Below are 22,326 nucleotides of genomic sequence, written 5' to 3' on the forward strand. Positions count from 1 at the left end.
TTGCACAAACCCACAGTTTCATCAGCTCATCATCATCCGGGTGGCTGGTTTCAGATGATCCTGCAGGTGAAGAAGCAGAATGTGGAGGTCCTGGGATGGTGTGGTTTTGAGGCCGGTTAGACGTATTGCCAAATTCTTTAAAACAACATTGGAGGCTTGTGGTAGAGAAATTATCTGGCAACAGCTCTGTTGGACATTCCTGCAGTCAGCATGCCAATTGCACACTCCCTCAACTTATGGCATTGTTTGACAAAACTGCACATTGTAGTGGCCTTTTATTGTCCCTAGCATGAGGTGCACCTGTGTAATGATCATGCTGTTAAATCAGCTTCTTGATATGCCATACCTGTCAGGTGGATGCATTATCTTGGCAAAGGAGAAATGCTCACTAACAGGAATGTACACAAATGTGTACACAGAATTTGAGAGAAATAAGCTTTTTGTGCATATGGAACATTTCTGGGATCTTTTATTTCAGCGTATAAAACATGGGACCAACACTTAGCATGTTGCATTCATATTTTTGTAGATCTTAGCCGAGAAGTCTAAGGGATACGATTAATATGGGATTTGCATGGTTGTCGTGGCGTTCCGGCTCACACAAGCCAAGGCCTGGCAAGGGTACTTACTTATTTCCTATGGTTTTTGAGGAATGCCTGCGGTCTGTAATGAAGCGATGTGATTGGTGAAGTGTTGTTCTCTAATCCTATCAGGGATGGGGAGTGGGATCAGCGTTGGGAAAGAGGCAGGGCCTCTGAAGACCCTCCTCCGGCAGCAGGCCCAATCAGCATTGGAACAGAGGGTACGCGCACACACCGCACACACCGTACGGCATTGTGCTGTGTGAAAGGGTAAATGTGAAGTGTGAGGTTGAAGTATGATTATGTAAGAGTGAATGTTCTCTTTCTCCATGTTCTTGACCACTCCTTCCTCTCAGGGAGCCTCATCCTCTGGTATATTTGTAAACACCAGGGTATGTCCGTCTTTCACACACACTCACTGTTCTGGATGCTTCTATCAAACCTGTCTTACCTGTCTGGGTTCTGCTCATGGGTTCTACTCTTGAGTTCAAATCAAATCAAATGTATTTATATAGCCCTTCGTACATCAGCTGATATCTCAAAGTGCTGTACAGAAACCCAGCCTAAAACCCCAAACAGCAAGCAATGCAGGTGTAGAAGCACGGTGGCTAGGAAAAACTCCTTAGAAAGGCCAAAACCTAGGAAGAAACAGAGGAACCAGGCTATGTGGGGTGGCCAGTCCTCTTCTGGCTGTGCCGGGTGGAGATTATAACAGAACATGGCCAAGATGTTCAAATGTTCATAAATGACCAGCATGGTCGAATAATAATAAGGCAGAACAGTTGAAACTGGAGCAGCAGCACGGCCAGGTGGACTGGGGACAGCAAGGAGTCATTATGTCAGGTAGTCCTGGGGCATGGTCCTAGGGCTCAGGTCCTCCGAGAGAGAGCGAGAGAGAGAGAAAGGGAGGATTAGAGAACGCACACTTAGATTCACACAGGACACCGAATAGGACAGGAGAGGTACTCCACATATAACAAACTGACCCTAGCCCCCCGACACAAACTACTGCAGCATAAATACTGGAGGCTGAGACAGGAGGGGTCAGGAGACACTGTGGCCCCATCCGAGGACACCCCCGGACAGGGCCAAACAGGAAGGATATAACCCCACCCACTCTGCCAAAGCACAGCCCCCACACCACTAGAGAGAGATCTTCAACCACCAACTTACCATCCTGAGACAAGGCCGAGTATAGCCCACAAATATCTCCGCCATGGCACAACCCAAGGGGGGGCGCCAACCCAGACAGGATGACCACAACAGTGAATCAACCCACTCAGGTGACGCACCCCTTCCAGGGACGGCATGAGAGAGCCCCAGTAAGCCAGTGACTCAGCCCCTGTAATAGGGTTAGAGGCAGAGAATCCCAGTGGAAAGAGGGGAACCGGCCAGGCAGAGACAGCAAGGGCGGTTCGTTGCTCCAGAGCCTTTCCGTTCACCTTCCCACTCCTGGGCCAGACTACACTCAATCATATGACCCACTGAAGAGATGAGTCTTCAGTAAAGACTTTAAGGTTGAGACCGAGCTTGCGTCTCTGACATGGGTAGGCAGACCGTTCCATAAAAATGGAGCTCTATAGGAGAAAGCCCTGCCTCCAGCTGTTTGCTTAGAAATTCTAGGGACAATTAGGAGGCCTGCGTCTTGTGACCGTAGCGTACGTGTAGGTATGTACGGCAGGACCAAATCAGAGAGATAGGTAGGAGCAAGCCCATGTAATGCTTTGTAGGTTAGCAGTAAAAACCTTGAAATCAGCCCTTGCTTTGACAGGAAGCCAGTGTAGAGAGGCTAGCACTGGAGTAATATGATCAAATTTTTTGGTTCTAGTCAGGATTCTAGCAGCTGTATTTAGCACCAACTGAAGTTTATTTAGTGCTTTATCCGGGTAGCCGGAAAGTAGAGCATTGCAGTAGTCCAACCTAGAAGTGATAAAAGCATGGAATAATTTTTCTGCATCATTTTTGGACAGAAAGTTTCTGATTTTTGCAATGTTACGTAGATGGAAAAAAGCTGTCCTTGAAATGGTCTTGATATGTTCTTCAAAAGAGAGATCAGGGTCCAGAGTAACGCCGAGGTCCTTCACAGTTTTATTTGAGACGACTGTACAACCATTAAGATTAATTGTCAGATTCAACAGAAGATCTCTTTGTTTCTTGGGACCTAGAACAAGCATCTCTGTTTTGTCCGAGTTGAAAAGTAGAAAGTTTGCAGCCATCCACTTCCTTATGTCTGAAACACATGCTTCTAGCAAGGGCAATTTTGGGGCTTCACCATGTTTCATTGAAATGTACAGCTGTGTGTCATCCGCATAGCAGTGAATGTTAACATTATGTTTTCGAATAACATCCCCAAGAGGTAAAATATATAGTGAAAACAATAGTGGTCCTAAAACGGAACCTTGAGGAACACCGAAATTTACAGTTGATTTGTCAGAGGACAAGCCATTCACAGAGACAAACTGATAACTGACAAACTGATAAGATCTAAACCAGGCCAGAACTTGTACGTGTAGACCAATTTGGGTTTCCAATCTCTCCAAAAGAATGTGGTGATCGATGGTATCAAAAGCAGCACTAAGGTCTAGGAGCACGAGGACAGATGCAGAGCCTCGGTCCGATGCCATTAAAATGTCATTTACCACCTTCACAAGTGCCGTCTCAGTGCTATGATGGGGTCTAAAACCAGACTGAAGCATTACGTATACATTGTTTGTCTTCAGGAAGGCAGTAAGTTGCTGCGCAACAGCCTTTTCTAAAATTTTTGAGAGGAATGGAAGATTCGATATAGGCCAATAGTTTTTTATATTTTCTGGGTCAAGGTTTGGCTTTTTCAAGAGAGGCTTTATTACTGCCACTTTTAGTGAGTTTGGTACACATCCGGTGGATAGAGAGCCGTTTATTATGTTCAACATAGGAGGGCCAAGCACAGGAAGCAGCTCTTTCAGTAGTTTAGTTGGAATAGGGTCCAGTATGCAGCTTGAAGGTTTAGAGGCCATGATTATTTTCATCATTGTGTCAAGAGATATAGTCCTAAAACACTTGAGCGTCTCCTTTGATCCTAAGTCCTGGGAGAGTTGTGCAGACTCAGGACAACTGAGCTTTAAAGGAATACGCAGATTTAAAGAGGAGTCTGTAATTTGCTTTGTAATAATCATAATCTTTTCCTCAAAGAAGTTCATGAATTTATCACTGCTAAAGTGAGTCATCCTCTCTTGGGGAATGCTGCTTTTTAGTTAGCTTTGCGACAGTATCAAAAAGGAATTTTGGATTGTTCTTATTTCCCTCAATTAAGTTAGAAAAATAGGATGATCGAGCAGCAGTAAGGGCTCTACGGTACTGCACGGTACTGTCTTTCCAAGCTAGTCGGAAGACTTCCAGTTTGGTGTGGTGCCATTTCCGTTCCAATTTTCTGGAAGCTTGCTTCAGAGCTCGGGTATTTTCTGTGTACCAGGGAGCTAGTTTCTTATGAGAAATGTTTTTAGTTTTTAGGGGTGCAACTGCATCTAGGATATTGTGCAAGGTTAAATTGAGTTCCTCAGTTAGGTGGTTAACTGATTTTTGTCCTCTGGCATCCTTGGGTAGACAGAGGGAATCTGGAAGGACATCAAGGAATCTTTGTGTTGTCTGTGAATTTATAGCACGACTTTTGACGTTCCTTGGTTGGGGTTTGAGCAGATTATTTGTTGCAATTGCAAACGTAATAAAATAGTGGTCCGATAGTCCAGGATTATGAGGAAAAACATTAAGATCCACAACATTTATTCCATGGGACAAAACTAGGTCCAGCGTATGACTGTGACAGTGAGTGAGTCCAGAGACATGTTGGACAAAACCCACTGAGTCGATGATGGCTCCGAAAGCCTTTGAGTGGGTCTGTGGACTTTTCCATGTGAATATTAAAGTCACCAAAGATTTGAATATTATCTGCTATGACTACAAGGTCCGATAGGAATTCAGGGAACTCAGTGAGAAACGCTGTATATGGCCCAGGAGGCCTGTAAACAGTAGCTATAAAAAGTGATTGAGTAGGCTGCATAGATTTCATGACTAGAAGCTCAAAAGATGAAAACGTCTTTTTTTTTGTAAATTGAAATTTGCTATCATAAATGTTAGCAACACCTCCGCCTTTGCGGGATGCACGGGGGATATGGTCACTAGTGTAGCCAGGAGGTGGGGCCTCATTTAACACAGTAAATTCATCAGGCTTAAGCCATGTTTCAGTCAGGCCAATCACATCAATATTATGATCAGTGATTAGTTCATTGACTATAATTGCCTTTGAAGTAAGGGATCTAACATTAAGTAGCCCTATTTTGAGATGTGATGTAGCATGATCTCTTTCAATAATGACAGGAATGGAGGTGGTCTTTATCCTAGTGAGATTGCTAAAGTTGGGCTGTTTCTCAAAATTCTACAGTGACTTAATCTTCTCCATCTGTACTGATCTGTTAACACAGGACAGAAAGAAGCATCATGGAGGATACCTACTAGCAATATGCTTTTACCTGTCCAGTTCTGTCATTTGTCACCAGTGCAGATAGAGAGAAGGTAGATAGTTGAGATGCAGCCTTAGTCCCCTGATCGATGGTGACCAGCACGATCCACTCCGTTACCATGGCGATGTCACAATCACTCAGGTTGGGAAATTGCTGGTCTAGACCAGTATGCTGTAGCAGTTTGTATGCATAACATTGGCATGGCTGAAACACACAGCCTCACTCTGCATGGGGAAATGCCGTTCCACTCACTACCCCCTCATCTGGATGACACCTGTCCTGGATCACACTTCACACCTGGGTTGACTATTGACCGTCACAGCAGGAGGCTGACTCTGTCACACAATGACATTTTCAATTAAACTCTGCATTGTATTACTTGTATGCTGTTATTGTATAAACGGTATACCAGGGTTATTCAAATCCAGTGATGTTAGTTTTCATCCTTCCCCTTCTAATCAGGGACTGGTTCAGAACTCAGTGATAATCAATTAACTGAACTATCTAGCAGGGACAAAAAGCTAACCAGCAGTACTGCAGACCTCCAGACCTTGACTTGAGGCCTGTTGTATACTCTGTCTGCCTGTCATCTGTCTAGTTGTGTATCTGAGGTAGAAGAGATGAACCAACACTAACTCATTTAGCAGATTACTCTGCTGCTGCTACTAAATTAATGACATATGTTAATACTACTTTCAGTCAGTGTGCGTTTTTATCTTCTGTCTTATGCCCTTACAACCCTGCATCTTTTTGTAACATGAGGATAGGGTTGAGCGCAAAATCCTTAATGCTACTGTTTCCATGGTAACCAGAGTTCACGGAGACATCTTTGACCCTTAACCAGACTTTTTTCTGACCCTGTGTATTTTCAGGAGTTCCCCTTCTTCACGTTGACTTGTTTTCCCCCCGGCTTCCTGGTTCACATCGGGGGAGTGGTCAGCGCCCGCTCGGTCAAGCTGCTTGACCGCATACACAACCCTGGTGAGTTCCCTACAACCGCACGGTCCCAGCTATTGGAGAACACAGCAACGTGTATTACAGGTTGTAATCCATGTTGCTAGTTAGATTATGACATGACCGATCACTCTTGTTAAAGAGATGTTTAAACTCAATGGGATCATCTGTATTAAGGATCAATAAATGGCTAGAGGGGTAACGCACACAGTGGGATCAGTGTGTTAGTCTGCTAGAGTTTATAAATATTAGCGATGTAGCTATATCATTGATCCTATTCTGTGTGTGCTAGCACCAAAGATTTATATACATTATTGGTCCATTACCCCCCCGATTCTACACCCTTCTCCCAAAGTGTCTACTGGGAATAGCCTACAGCCCATGTTTACAGCAGGTGAATCGTTCTACAGTTGCTTCCTGAAGCCTGTCCCACCATGTTCCAAAGAAAGAGAGGTTCACATTAGGCCTTCAGCCCTATCCTGCCCTGTTGGGAACTGCTAAGACCTAACAACTGGGAAAGGAAAGGGAATACCTAGTCAATTGCACAACTGAATGCATTCCACCGAAATGTGTCTTCCACATTTAACCCAACCCCTCTGAATCAGAGGTGCGGGGGGCTACCTTAATCGACATTCACGTCGTCAGTGCCCAGGGAGCAGTTCTTGTTCTGGGTTAACTGCCTTGCTCAAGGGCAGAACGGCAGATTTTTCCACCTTGCCAGCTCCGGGATTTGAACCAGCGACCTTTCGGTTAATGGCCCGACGCCCGGGTCACTGATACTGGGTCCGATTTATATTTTCATCCTCCTAATGTTTAGGATTATGGGTGGGTTAATCTGATCCTAGATCTGTGGTTATGGGGACTTGGATCTGCTAGCTTGTGTGTGTGTGTGTGTGTAGTAGCTTCCTCTCTGTGCTGTGTGTGGTGTTTGCTGTCCCCTGGTATTGAGGTTTTGTAGTGCATGGCTGGGGTGTGCTGTGGCTTGGCTGTGTCGTGTGTTGGTCTTTTGGGCTGAAGGAGGCTCTGACCTGATGTGGTCTGTACTCCAAAGCCTTAAGGTGTCTACAAGCTTCACTCCGTTGATGGACTTGCATGCATGTGCAAGGGGGCGGAGGCAGGTTTTTTTATGGGCAGTGCGCACTTTATTCCACACAGACGTTGCGTTCCACATAGAGAGGAAGTCGACCTTGTGTAGTGTATATCGACTATGGGGCTTGGAGAGCCAGGGTAGTTTACCAAGCAAGAGGGTCCGTGGCTCTCTTTGACTCTAGCTAGTAGGGATATGCTGTATCCTGATGTTCATAACTGTCATACCGTTTCTGTACCATACCGGCGTGTATGGTATAAGCGGAAGTGCACACAAGGGGCACTATACATTTTTTGGGAGATGCACAAAACGATTTAGGCAACAGGGATTTTCATCCAGGAGGGGATTGAATGTCTCTGCTGTAACCAAGAAGCTTGATCTTGACATCTAGCAACTTAGCTATAAAGTTAGCAAACCAAATGCATAACTGGAGCACTGAGCAGGATATCATTTATTTGACACATCTTAGGTTTCTTATAGTTATACTTAACTTATAGTTAGTTTATAAGCAGTGATGTAGCACGGGGAAAAAACAAAATAATAATAATATTATATTTAAAAAAAAATAGTATTATAAATCATATCGTCGTTATTTTGAAATACCCCAGTATAAACTGTATATTGCTAATGTCACGTTCGTTGTAAATAAGTGGATCAAGGCGCAGCGTGAGTAGTGTTCCACATTTTATTACTAGTGAAACTTCCAAAAAACAAAACAAAGATATACGAACGTGCAGTACGTAGCGCACATAGGCACTAAACAAAACAATATCCCATAACGCAGGTGGGAAAAGGGACATACTAAGTATGCTCCCCAATTAGAGGCAACGATATTCAGCTGCATACCAACAGAACTATAATAACTAGAAAACGCCCCTAGTCAAGCTCTGACCTATTACACCATAGAGAACCCCGAGGGCTCTCTATGGTCAGGGCGTGACAGCCCAAGCCTCGTAGCTAGTGACGACATTTGAACTTTCTCATCCGGTGTTCTATGCCTTTGTGTTTACAAATATTAGCTTAGCTGAATGTCTGGCTAGTCTGGTGTTCTATGCTTTTCAATGCAATTTTTTTGCCACAGAAGTAGTAGCTAACATGTCTCAGGAATTGCAATTGCTTGAACAGCAAGAGTTTAAACTGCTCTTACTACTCAGGAGGAGAAAAAGAAAGACTGAGAAAATGGCAAGAAGTTAATCCACTGAACACTATAAGAATGGACGATGGAGAATACATGTCTCTTGTTGAACCTATTCAAAGCATTGACGAGGAAATACATTTTCAGTACTTTCGGATGTCTGTTGCCAGATTTGACAACTTGCTTCAGCGGTGTTGGAATTATCAATTTTGTGCAGGAGCTGTCGACGGAAGACATTCGGGTCCAAGCTCCAGCAAACTCAGCCAGCGAGTACTACAACTACAAGGGCTTTTTTCTCATTGATCCTAATGGCAGTCTGCGACGCAAGGTACCGCTTCACCATGATCGACGTGGGCTCATATGGTTGGAAGGGAGATGCGGGAATCTTCTCACAAAGCAACTCCGGTTCCCTACTACCGCTACCAAGGCCAGAGTGCTTGCCAGGGACCCAAACACCGAGCCCATATGTCTTTGTGGGAGACGAGGCATTCCCCTCTGAGGGTAAATCTGATACGACCATATCCAGGTAAGATGCGCTAAATACATGTGACACTACATTAGGGCGGACCCCATTTAGTCGACTGGTCGATTGTTTGGTCAATAGGCTGTTGGTTGACCGAGACTTCTTTTAGTCGAGCAGTAGCAAAATAGTAATTATAATCATGGTGTACAAGACACCTGTCTGATTCGTGCCTTTCTGATTGGACTGATCCATTGTGGAGGCCATTGTAGTGGCACAGTCCATCAGTCCTCTTAAGGATCTGACCTTTTTTTCCTTTCAATTTTCACCTAAAATGACTTACCCAAATCTAACTGCATGTAGCTCAGAACCTGAAGCAATGATATGCATATTATTGATACCATTTGAAAGGAAACACTTTAAAGTTTGGAATTGTGAAATTAATGTAATAGAATATAACACATTAGATCTGGTAAAAGATTATTACAAAGGAGAAAAAGATGTACCATCTTTGAAATGCCAGAGAAACGCCACACTATTATTCCAGTTTATGCACAATTAAGATTTTGGCTGGTAGATGGCAGCAGTGTATGTGCAAGGTTTTAGACTGATCCAATGAATCATTGTGTTCCTGTTCAAAATGTTGTATCAAGACTGCCCAAATGTGCCTAATTGGTTTATTAGTAGATGTTCAAGTTCATAACTGTGCACTCTCCTCAAACAATAGCATTGTATTCTTTCACTGTAATAGCTACTCTAAATTAGGCAGTGCAGATTAACAAGAATTCAAGATTTCTGCCCATATCAGATACATCTATGTCCTGAGAAATGTTCTTGTTACTTAAAACGTCATGCTAATCACATTAGTGCACGTTAGCTCAACTGTCCCGTGGGGGGGCATGGTGAATGGTGCAACACAAATTAAAATGTGATTTTATAACATGCGCTTTCTCCTGCATTGGATAGTGGTCGCTGTCCGCGGTTCTGAAACACAGTGGCTGTTGAATTGATGCCTTTTCCTAGACCATGTTGCTATGTGCATAATAGCAAAGTTAACCAGCATATTGGTGTTGAGAAAAATGAGGCGGAGGCTGCAGCAGAGTTATGACAGTAACTGTCTATGAAAAGTGAGGAGAGAGGAAACCCAACTGAATTAGGTGTATAATCAATAGCCTAACTGTTAAATGTGCCTGGATTCCATATCCATATATATCTACAGAAATAAGACAGATCCTGTTTCTGTTGCCTGTTTTAGTGTTTGGTTGATAGCCTACTAATCCAGTGAGAACCAAGACTCGCGCAACAATTTCACATATTCTGCTGTTTTTAATCTTTGCTCTGCTGTAATAAAGACTTTACACTTTTTTTGTTAGACCAGCCTCTGGTATTATTTATAATTTATATAGTATTGTTTACACTGTTCCAAATTGTCAGAGATTGTATTTATAATAATAACCCTAATTTTCTCTTGATCTCCTTATTGTTATTATTACTGTTATTATTATGATCATCAATATAGTAAGTAATGTCGTTATCATTAGTAGGTTTAGTATGGCAGCCTTTTATAACCACCACCGAGCTGTTGGCCTAAGAGCACATCCTGTTTAGTCTTAATCCCTTAACTAATTTAGGTCTGTATTTCAATACTTATATAGGCTACTGTATCAATCAATCATTCATTAGTTAATGTCATCACGCAGCATACGAGTCATTGATGATGTGAAATGCAATCAAGCATTTTAGTTTTAAAATAACGCAGCCATTGAATAATTAACGTAAACAATAAATAGACCTAAACCGTTCCATTTCAGAAATTGCATTCACAAATGAATGTAACTATTTAGTCTTTGCTGTAATAAAGGCTTTACAAAAAAACTAAACGTTACATCCTATTCTCTGGTACGCTTATAATGTATTTTGTGTTTACATTGTTCCAGAAGGTCAGAAATTATATTGTAATCTAACAGCGCCTGTTTGGCACACAGGCCTAATATGCACGCAGAGCTTGCTCCATCCATTCTTTTTTTATATTTGATATTTTCTGTAATTAGTCAAATTTATTCCACACATCTGACTTCCCCTTTACCTCCCGTGCAACCAGTAAACATTCCCCGGTTTAGAGTTTATCATGTCCTCTGCATTCATTTTGCTGTCATGTGTCATGGTGTTCAGAGTTTGTTATAAGCAATTTATTTTTGTGAATATGATATGCTATAGGTCAGGCCCTATTGGTCAAGTGCATGCGAAGCATACATGTGTCACATAAAGAGAGCAAGGGTTGAGGGATATGGGGAATGTTTGTTTTTTCTTTCTAAACAAATGATACATTTCAGTAACATGAACTTTTATGAAAGAAATGGCTATAATTATGTTGCAGCTTCAGCAACACTATGTGCTAGTCACAGTTACTCGCTGTAATTTTCTTTAACACAGCACTGCAAGTCTGACCCAGTCGGCACAATCAAATCAATTGCAGTCGGACTCCCTCTAGTTATTTGTGTGTTTTTTTAAGGGGTAGATCAGCTTTAATATTGCAGATAGATTGTGGCTTCCATCAATGTAATTGTCATAATTTCCAATCTCCCATATTTCTTTGTAAATACAGTGCATTCTGGAAAGTATTTAGACTCCTTGACTATTTCCACATTTTGTTACGTTAGTCTTATTCTAAAATTGATTGAAATTTTGTTTTTTCTCATCAATCTACACAGACTACCCCATAATGACAAAGCAAAACAGATTTTTAGACATTTTTGCAAATGTATTTAAAAAATAAAATTGAAACATACATTTACATAAGTATTCAGACCTTTTACTCAGTACTTTGTTGAAGTGCCTTGGGCAGCAATTACAGCCTCGAGTCTTCTTGGGTATGATGCAACAAGCTTGGCACACCTGTATTTGGGGCGCTTCTCCTATTCTTCTGTGCAGATCTTCTCAAGCTCTATCAGGTTGGATGGGGATCGTCGCTGCATAGCGATTTTCAGGTCTCTCAAGAGATGTTAGATCGGTTTCAAGTCAGGGTTCTGGCTGGGCCACTCAAGGACATTCAGAGACTTGTCCCAAAGCCACTCCTGTGTTGTCTTTGCTGTGTGCTTAGGGTTATTGTCCTATTGGAAGGTGAACCTTCGCCCCAATCTGAGGTCCTGAGCGCTCTGGAGCAGGTTTTCATCAAGGATCTCTCTGTACTTTGCTCCGTTCAGCTTTGCCTTAATCCTGACTAGTCTCCCAGTCTCTGCCGCTGAAAACATCCCCACAGCATGATGCTGCCACCACCATGCTTCACCGTAGGGTTGGTGTCAGGTTTCCTCCAGATGTGACGCTTGGCATTCAGGCCAAGTAGTTCAATCTTGGTTTCATCAGACCAGAGAATCTTGTTTCTCATGGTATGAGAGTCTTTTAGGTGCCTTTTGGCAAACTCCAAGCCGGCTGTCATGTGCCTTTTACTGAGGAGTGGCATCCGTCTGGCCACTCTACCTTAAAGGCCTGTTTGGTGGAATGCTGCAGAGATGGTTGTCCTTCTGGAAGGTTCTCCTATCTCCACAGAGGAACTCTAGAGCTCTGTCAGTGACCATTGGGTTCTTGGTAACCTCCCTGACCAAGGCCCTTCTCTCCCAATTACTCAGTTTGGCCACGCGGCCAGCTCTAGAACGAGTCTTGGTGGTTCCAAATTTATTCCATTTTAGAATATTGGAGGCCATTGGGTTCTCGGGGACCTTCAATGCTGATCAAGGACGATCAATGGAAACAGGATGTACCTGGTGATACATTTCGAGTTTCATAGCAATACTTATGTAAATAAGGTATTTCTGTTTTTTATTTTTAATACATTTGCAAAAATGTCTAAACCTGTTTGGCTTTGTCATTACAGGGTATTGTGTGTAGATTGATTAGGGGGGGAAAGTATTTAATCCATTTTAGAATAAGGCTGTAACGTCACAAAATGTGGAAAAATTTAAAGGATCTGAATACTTTCCGAATGTACTGTATGTTATTTTTCTCTGGTTGATGACTTAATATTTCATGTGAGCTACACACTTGGTTTTTCTGTTTTGGATTAAGCTGTTTTCTTATTCACACTTTACAAATCACAATAAAGAGTACTATAATGACAGTCACTTCATCCTTGTGTTATTTTATTTAGTTGTATATCTTTTGGAGGCTAGACCCTTAAGACATTTACCTAACCTCGTGTTATGTGTAGTGGCCTTTCAATCTGGACTTTCCTGCTATGGTACATGGGTGAGAATGGCTGTCCAGCTGTAGACAATAAGGCTAGACCCTCGAGACATTTACCTTATCAGCATAACACAAGGTTGTACATATTCATATGTAGTGACCTTTCAATGGAGACCTTCCTGCTTTGGTACATGGGTGAGAATGAGTAGTCAGCTGTGGACAATAAGGACAGATCCCCAAGACATTAAAGTTATTTTTTGGATTTTGGCAATGAGGCCCTTTATCTACTTCCGCAGAGTCAGATGAACTTGTGGATACCATTTTTATATCTCCATGTCTAGTATGAAGGAAGTTAGAGGTAGTTTTGTGAGCCAATGATAACTAGCGTTTGCAAAAGAATGGAAGTATATGGGTATCTACTAGCATGCTAGAATATACCCATAGACTTCCAGTAACTTTTGATTAGCAATTTCACTAGTGTTAGCACTTAGTTAGCAGCTTCCTTCAAACTGCATGCAGAGACATTAAAATGGTATCCATGACTCCGGCTGACTCTGGGGAATTAGATAAAGGGCCTCATTGCCAAAATCCCAAAGCATCCCTTTAATGGTTAGTCCATAGTATTCTATATCTGTCTGCAAGTCTCTGTTGTGCAGTGCACTTAAGGTGATGAAGTTACACTTGTATGCAATTCACTACTAAATGTTTGCCATCAGATATCTTTTGACTTTCTGCCAGAAGTCAAAAGAGCTCTGGGTGAGTTATCTGTTCAGTTGCCAATTCTTCCCTGTGCTTCCTACTAGCTTTTTTTCCTCCTCGGTTCTTTTCACATCTACTCCATGGACACATGCCGCTCTTCCTTCAGGAAAGCATGCATCCCAACTTTTGTTTATTTGGACAATTTCTCTTGTTCACTTTCGCATGTAAATGTCCATACTCACCAAAAATTACATTCGGTAGCTACTAGCTATGCCGGTAATACTGTAAATCCCGGGATGAGAGAAGGACGGTATGAAAATGTTGATTCTACCATTCGGGTTCACTCGGGTCTATCAGCTATAGTTACGTAGACCCGATGACAATCAAACAAGACCTGACCCGAGGGAAAAGTTAACATTTTGGGCCCGTACCCGTTCAGGTAGGGGTGGACCCATGATAACCTCAAGGCCGGGCAGATTAATATTTCTCACTCGCAATTTATTCCATCCAGAAAAGAGCAGATTTCACATGTTCAGACTAGTTTTGCTAAGCATCACAAATAGGGCACAAAATGTCATCAACCGGTGATTTACAAGCAAATGACTGTCGGTCTCACGGTAATTTACCGTTAAATAACATTAACACATTCCAGCATTTCCTGGCTTCCACACACAGCATACAAGCCACTGATGCTGACCTTTGGTACATTTAAAAAAGTCTAATAAATCAATGTAATATAGCCTACACCTTCACAATAAATCCATTAATTATTTTAGACAGATCTAAAGAAGCATGATATGAAAAAAATGTAGTCTATTTCAGAAGAACAGCATAGCATACTCTGAGTTGTCCTTATGTTAGGTGGGCTACACTAGTTAATTTAGCAGACAAGATTTGCTTTGAATTCCGTCACATTAGTTTATGGTATGAAGAATACAATTGAACAAAGCTGAATAAAATGGAAAGGATATTTTCTCCAAACGATCTGAGGGAGTGCGCAAATGCGGCTGGGTTCAGCGGTTAACAAAGAAGTAGGTATTCCTATATGCCTAATTTCGTTATTAATTTAGATGTTGGGCTATACATTTCATCTATGCACTTAAATAATGAATGGAGGACACTTTTTGCTGTGTTTTATTTTCATACCAGCCAGGTAGTCTATACTCCTGTTGTAAATATAAGTAATGTGTTAATATTAAGAAAGTTGAGAAAAAAATATTGTAGCCTAGCCTATAGAAAGCTGATCCTCCTCTTTTTACTAGAGGCCATCACTCTGTTTTCTTGCGCAATTGCATAGCCTATAGAAAGGTTGCTCAACATGAGTTCATGGGCTCTCATGAAGTGTTGTATTACATTTACATTGATGTCCGAGTGATTAGAGGGACAATAGTGCTGAGTACCAGTGTTACAGGAGTTAAACTCTGTTTTAATACCCAATTAAAATCAAACACTGTCAATTCATAAGGATTTGTATGACCCTTATTTGTATAAAATGGACAGAGCCCAGTCTTAAAGTCAACCAGCAATGTTAATTCACGAGAGTACTGCTCATTACACATTTTACCACAGGTTATAAACTGAAAATGACGTCAGCGTTTTCTAAATGTTCCATCTCTTCTTGACACTGGTAGAAAGGCTCTATAGTTCTCAAGCCTTCCCTCCTCGCCTAGAGCCAAGGTCAGCCTGTGTAGATAAGCATTCTAGCCAGTCTGGAGATATAGTTCATTAATTTCTACCAAGGAACAGACAGTCATTGTTCTAATTCTTGATTATATTTACACACATTATATTCAGTACTAGGATGAAAAAGAAAATTCATACATACACAGTAACATAATAGTATTCTGATTAGTACATATACAGTAACATAATAGTATTCTGATTAGTCAGTCCTGATTGAAATGTATACATAATTAGTCATTATTGATAAAAATTCCCTTAACAACCAGGCAGTTAGAAAGTTTGGTAGGCTACTAATGACCATAAGCAGCATCAGAGATAGGAGAAGCCGTATTACCATGATTAAACGGTCACATGGAATTTGACTGCCTTCCTGACTCATGACCGTCGGTGTAGAGGTAATACAGTAACCACAACAGCCCTAATCACAAACACACACACTGAAAAAATAACTTCTCCTTCAATGTCAACAAAACAAAGGAGCTGATCATGGACTACAGGTGGCAGCAGAGTGCGCACCCCCACCACATCGACGGGGCTACAGTGGAGAGGGTCAAAAGCGTGCACATCACTGACTACCTGAAGTGGTCCCTTCACACAGACCGTGGGACTTCCTCCATGGTATAGTTGAAGGGTACGGCAATTGCACCGTCCACAACTGCAGGGCTCTCCAGAGGGTGGTGCAATCAGCCCAATCAGCCCGATGATGAGCTTTTTAGGGCCTTGTTTGTCTGAGTACTAGTGTTGCACAGTATGCCGAAACCTCTGTACTTTTTCGATACTAGATCATGAAAAATGGTTTGATACTAGAATTATTTTTGGTTCTTCTGTTAATTGTGTCTCACGGATCAAGCCTGTCTATCAGCTCAGCCGACTCTTTATTTTAGTTTGCACCGGCTACATTATGTTAGCTCCCCATTCATGCTACACATAAGTTAACACACTTAATGCGACACGGCATGTAGAAATGTTGAAACTGTTTTGTGAACAGTAGTTAACAATGTCCATACAGGCCAGAACACTTTACAATGAAAGAAGATACTGGTAGCTTCCAGCTTTGTAGGTAGCTTAAGTCCGGCAGATGGCGATATTGAGTCATTTCATCTTACCGTCCAAACGCATTGTATGCAGCCGGCAATACATTCATATCCCTGGTGGACCGGTTTGTTTCTCGCCCCCACCTCAACTGACATTTTTACCCTGCCCCCACCCCAATGGACATTCATCATGCTGAATAGCCACCACTAGTCAGCCCACTGCTCCCCCTATGGACATTTATCATTGCCACAGTTGTTAATATGTATATATTATTATTGGTTTACTTAATTTTGTTCATTGTTGGAGCTCAAGATTTATACCAAACCCTGTAATTACATCTGCAACCCTGTACATGTGACTATTAAACTCTCTAATCTCTCATTTCAAACCTTAAACATTTTCCATTAAGGCTGCATAGGCTTCGATATCCTCCTTAACTTGATTTAATGATGAGAAGGCAGGGAAAAAATGGGGAAAATATGCATACTTATGAAAAACCATTTTCCAACACCTTGCTAGCGTGGCAAAATGCTAATCACGGATGTTGTACACTGCTCAAAAAAATAAAGGGAACACTAAAATAACATCCTAGATCTGAATGAATGAAAAATTATTATTTAATGCTTTTTTCTTTACATAGTTGAATGTGCTGACAACAAAATCACACAAAAATTATCAATGGAAATCAAATTTATCAACCCATGGAGGTCTGGATTTGGAGTCACACTCAAAATTAAAGTGGAAAACCACACTACAGACTGATCCAACTTTGATGTAATGTCCTTAAAACAAGTCAAAATGAGGCTCAGTATTGTGTGTGGCCTCCACGTGTCTGTATGACCTCCCTACAACGCCTGGGCATGCTCCTGATAAGGTGGCGGATGGTCTCCTGAGGGATCTCGTCCCAGACCTGGACTAAAGCATCCGCCAACTCCTGGACAGTCTGTGGTGCAACGTGGTGTTGGTGGATGGAGCGAGACATGATGTCCCAGATGTGCTCAATTGGATTCAGGTCTGGGGAACGTGCAGGCCAATCCATAGCATCAATGCCTGTGTCAATGCCTGACACACTCCAGCCACATGAGGTCTAGCATTGTCTTGCATTAGGAGGAACCCAGGGCCAACCGCACCAGCATATGGTCTCACAAGGGGTCTGAGGATCTCATCTCGGTACCTAATGGCAGTCAGGCTACCTCTGGCGAGCACATGGAGGGCTGTGCGGCCCCCCAAAGAAATGCCACCCCACACCATGACTGACCCACTGCCAAACCGGTCATGCTGGAGGATGTTGCAGGCAGCAGAACGTTCTCCACGGTGTCTCCAGACTGTCACGTCTGTCACGTCTGTCACATGTGCTCAGTGTGAACCTGCTTTCATCTGTGAAGAGCACAGGGCGCCAGTGGCGAATTTGCCAATCTTGGTGTTCTCTGGCAAATGCCAAACGTCCTGCACGGTGTTGGGCTGTAAGCACAACCCCCACCTGTGGACGTCGGGCCCTCATACCACCCTCATGGAGTCTGTTTCTGACCGTTTGAGCAGACACATGCACATTTGTGGCCTGCTGGAGGTCATTTTGCAGGGCTCTGGCAGTGCTCCTCCTGCTCCTCCTTGCACAAAGGCAGAGGTAGCGGTCCTGCTGCTGGGTTGTTGCCCTCCAACGGCCTGCTCCACGTCTCCTGATGTACTGGCCTGTCTCCTGGTAGCGCCTCCATGCTCTGGACACTACGCTGACAGACACAGCAAACCTTCTTGCCACAGCTCGCATTGTTGTGCCATCCTGGATGAGCTGCACTACCTGAGCCACTTGTGTGGGTTGTAGACTCCGTCTCATGCTACCACTAGAGTGAAAGCACCGCCAGCATTCAAAAGTGACCAAAACATCAGGCAGGAAGCATAGGAACTGAGAAGTGGTCTGTGGTTACCACCTGCAGAGCCACTCCTTTATTGGGGGTGTCTTGCTAATTGCCTATAATTTCCACCTGTTGTGTATTCCATTTGCACAACAGCATGTGAAATGTATTGTCAATCAGTGTTGCTTCCTAAGTGGACAGTTTGATTTCACAGAAGTGTGATTGACTTGGAGTTACATTGTGTTGTTTAAGTGTTCCCTTTATTTTTTTGAGCAGTGTATATCGCGCTCAGCCAAGCTCAATAACGTAATGCATGCACACACTCCTATTGAATATGCATTCACCTGTATTGTGGATAGGCCTTCCGCTACCACTCAAGACGTAGCTGTCTTGATTTACCCAGTTTTGATTTATCGTTAAAATAAATTATGTAGTTAGGTTAGTAAAAAGTCCAATTGTGATTCATACATGGCTGTCTTTGAAAAATGTTGATGCAAAATGTTTTCTATGTAATGATATTGAACTCAAAAGTTGCCCAGAGCAGTCACTGAGTTGTTCATTTTGTGACTTTGGCTAATATGCCTTCTTTTTTTGCAGTGGTATTGAGTAATATGAGGGTATCAAACATTGTGATACTAAACCTGGTATTGGTATCAAAGTAAAAATTCTGGCATCGTGAAAACACTATTGAGTATTGTGGGAGCGGTAGATGTGGCTTTGGAACAAGAGGTGAAGTGCAGTGGAAGAGAAGGTGTCTGTCAGACTCCTGATTTGAATGCAGACTTTACACCCAGTAAAAGATTGTCAGTGTGTCATTGCAGTTTCACCCATTCCACAGAGAGCAGCTGCTTTCTGTCTGTCTGTTGTGGTGTAGTGTTCGATGTTACATGGTTAGGAGAAAGGTTCATCAGACAGTTATTGCAGGCTCTCTTCTGGGATGTAGAGCTGTGGAGGTCCAGGACCATTCAGCAGGCTAGATGGTGCGTATACCTGAAATGAACAGTTGTGGAAAAAGATCCCCAAACATTTTTGGGGGTGAAAGAAGTTGAACATTCTTATGTTAATCAATTTCAGACATGAAAACATAATCTATGACTGTAATCGTGTAATTTTATGTATTGGATGATTTCAGTGTATTTTGAACACTAGACGATAAAAAAGAGTGCACAAAAATCACAAAAAGTGAACTTTAATTAACTGATTAAACTCTGACAGCCCTAGTATTTTCACCTTAACTCTCAGTACTGTAGAAAAACATTAGGCCTAGCCTAATTTTTAGACTGTAGAGATTCAGTGCCTTCAGAAATTATTCGTACTCCTTGATTTATTACACATTTTGTTGTGTTACAGCCTGAATTCAAAATGGATTCAATATTTTTTTTCTCAGGCATCTACACACATACCTACCGTAATTTCCGGACTATAAGCCGCTACTTTTTTCCCACGCTTTGAACCTCGTGGTTTATACAATGACGCGGCTAATTTATGGATTTTTCCCGCTTTCACAAGATTCATGCCGCCAAAAAACTGAGCACCGTCACATAATGTGACGTAAATCGAGCGCGCTCAAACTTCCCATCATTCTGATTACGGTAGTCATTTTGTCACCCTCATCATGGCAAAGACACGGAGAAATACATGTGACGCAGCTTTCAAGTTGAAGGCGATCGATCTGGCTGTTGGAAAAGGAAATAGAGCTGTTGCACGGGAGCTTGGCCTTAATGAGTCAATGATAAGACGTTGGAAACAGCAGCGTGAGGAACCGACTCAGTGCAAAAAGACAACAAAAGCTTTCAGAGGGAAGAAAAGCAGATGGCCCGAACTAGAAAATGAGCTTGAAGACTGGGTCAACACACAGAGAGCAGACGGCAGAGGTGTTTCAACTGTGCAGATCCGACTGAAAGCCAAAACAATCGCCACCGCAATGAAGTTTGAGGATTTTAGAGGTGGACCATCGTGGTGTCTAAGATTTATGAGACGTAAGGGCCTGTCCATCAGGGTACGGACGAATCTGTGTCAGCAGCTCCCTCCCGACTACGAGGAAAAAGTTTCAAACTTCCGCAAATTCACTGATGCAAAGATAGAGGAGCATTCCATCGGCCCGCACGACATCATAAATATGGATGAGGTTCCTCTGACGTTTGACCTGCCTCTCACTCGGACTGTCAACAGGAAAGGCGAATCATCCGTCACGCTGAAAACAACTAGGCATGAAAAAACGCACTTCACCTGTGTTCTGAGCTGCACGGCATCGGGAGAAAAACGCACTTCACCTGTGTTCTGAGCTGCACGGCATCGGGAGAAAAACGTACTTCACCTGTGTTCTGAGCTGCACGGCATCAGGAGAAAAACACACTTCACCTGTGTTCTGAGCTGCACGGCATCAGGAGAAAAAACACTTCACCTGTGTTCTGAGCTGCACGGCATCAGGAGAAAAACGCACTTCACCTGTGTTCTGAGCTGCACGGCATCAGGAGAAAAACACACTTCACCTGTGTTCTGAGCTGCACGGCATCAGGAGAAAAACGCACTTCACCTGTGTTCTGAGCTGCACGGCATCAGGAGAAAAACGCACTTCACCTGTGTTCTGAGCTGCACGGCATCAGGAGAAAACGCACTTCACCTGTGTTCTGAGCTGCACGGCATCGGGAGAAAAACGCACTTCACCTGTGTTCTGAGCTGCACGGCATCAGGAGAAAAACACACTTCACCTGTGTTCTGAGCTGCACGGCATCAGGAGAAAACGCACTTCACCTGTGTTCTGAGCTGCACGGCATCGGGAGAAAAACACACTTCACTTGTGTTCTGAGCTGCACGGCATCGGGAGAAAAACACACTTCACCTGTGTTCTGAGCTGCACGGCATCGGGAGAAAAACGCACTTCACCTGTGTTCTGAGCTGCACGGCATCGGGAGAAAAACACACTTCACCTGTGTTCTGAGCTGCACGGCATCAGGAGAAAACGCACTTCACCTGTGTTCTGAGCTGCACGGCATCAGGAGAAAAACGCACTTCACCTGTGTTCTGAGCTGCACGGCATCAGGAGAAAAACGCACTTCACCTGTGTTCTGAGCTGCACGGCATCAGGAGAAAAACGCACTTCACCTGTGTTCTGAGCTGCACGGCATCGGGAGAAAAACGTACTTCACCTGTGTTCTGAGCTGCACGGCATCAGGAGAAAAACGCACTTCACCTGTGTTCTGAGCTGCACGGCATCAGGAGAAAAACGCACTTCACCTGTGTTCTGAGCTGCACGGCATCGGGAGAAAAACGCACTTCACCTGTGTTCTGAGCTGCACGGCATCGGGAGAAAAGCTTCCACCGATGTTGATTTTTAAACGCATGATGATGCCAAAAGAAAAATTCCCGAGAGGAATTGTTGTGAAAGTCAACAAGAAAGGATGGATGACGGAAGGCCTAATGCATGAATGGCATACGGAGTGTTACGGCAAGCGACCGGGAGGATTCTTTCACAAGAACAAGGCATTGCTCGTGTTGGACAGCATGAGGGCCCACATAACAGATTCTGTGAAAGAAGCCATCAAGAGGACAAACTCAATTCCAGCTGTGATTCCTGGGGGCACAACAAAATATTTGCAGCCACTGGACATCAGTGTAAATCGTGCATTTAAGGTGGCGCTCCTTGTTCAGTGGGAGGCTTGGATGACAAGTGGGGAGAAATCCTTCACTAAAACGGGCCGCATGCGAAGAGCAACTTATGGTCAAGTCTGCCAGTGGGTCCTGACAGCGTGGAGCATTGTCAAAAAATCCACTATCATCAACGGGTTTCGAAAGGCTGGACTGCTGCGTGTTGTTGAGGGCAGTTCAGCGGGGAATTTGCCTCCGGATGGAAGTGACGAGAGCGACAATGAAAACGATCCAACATCGGATGAAGCAATTCTGAGGCTACTCAATTCCGACACCGAAGGAGATGACTTCAGTGGTTTCAGTGCACAGGAGGAGGAAGATAGTGACCAATGACTTTATTGGTAGGCTACTGTTTAATTTTTGTTACAAGCCGTGTTTCGTTTAAAGGCTGTGTAAAGTTAATTTGTTTCAATGTACCGGTAGGCACCTGCGGCTTATAGACATGTGCGGCTTATTTATGTACAAAATACATATATTTTTTTTAAATCAGTTGGTGCGGTTTATATTCAGGTGCGCTTA

At 43.1% G+C, this 22,326-nt stretch overlaps 1 protein-coding gene across 9 annotated transcripts in view; it reads left to right on the top strand.

Moving 5' to 3' along the window:
• c2cd5 (C2 calcium dependent domain containing 5) overlaps window positions 1-22,326 on the top strand; it is a 79,565-nt gene that overhangs the window by 20,570 nt on the left and 36,669 nt on the right. For all 9 annotated transcript variants that reach the window (XR_002948641.2, XM_024379594.2, XM_024379593.2 and 6 more), the window contains 2 exons: window positions 714-802; window positions 5,950-6,058. Coding sequence is in view for 8 of the 9 variants with exons in the window: in XM_024379594.2 (XP_024235362.1) it covers window positions 714-802; window positions 5,950-6,058 (198 nt within the window). In the remaining variant the exon portion in view is untranslated. The remainder of the gene's footprint in view (window positions 1-713; window positions 803-5,949; window positions 6,059-22,326) is intronic.

This window comes from Oncorhynchus tshawytscha, linkage group LG19 (genome assembly GCF_018296145.1).
Source record: "Oncorhynchus tshawytscha isolate Ot180627B linkage group LG19, Otsh_v2.0, whole genome shotgun sequence".
NCBI classification, from domain to species: Eukaryota; Metazoa; Chordata; class Actinopteri; order Salmoniformes; family Salmonidae; genus Oncorhynchus; species Oncorhynchus tshawytscha.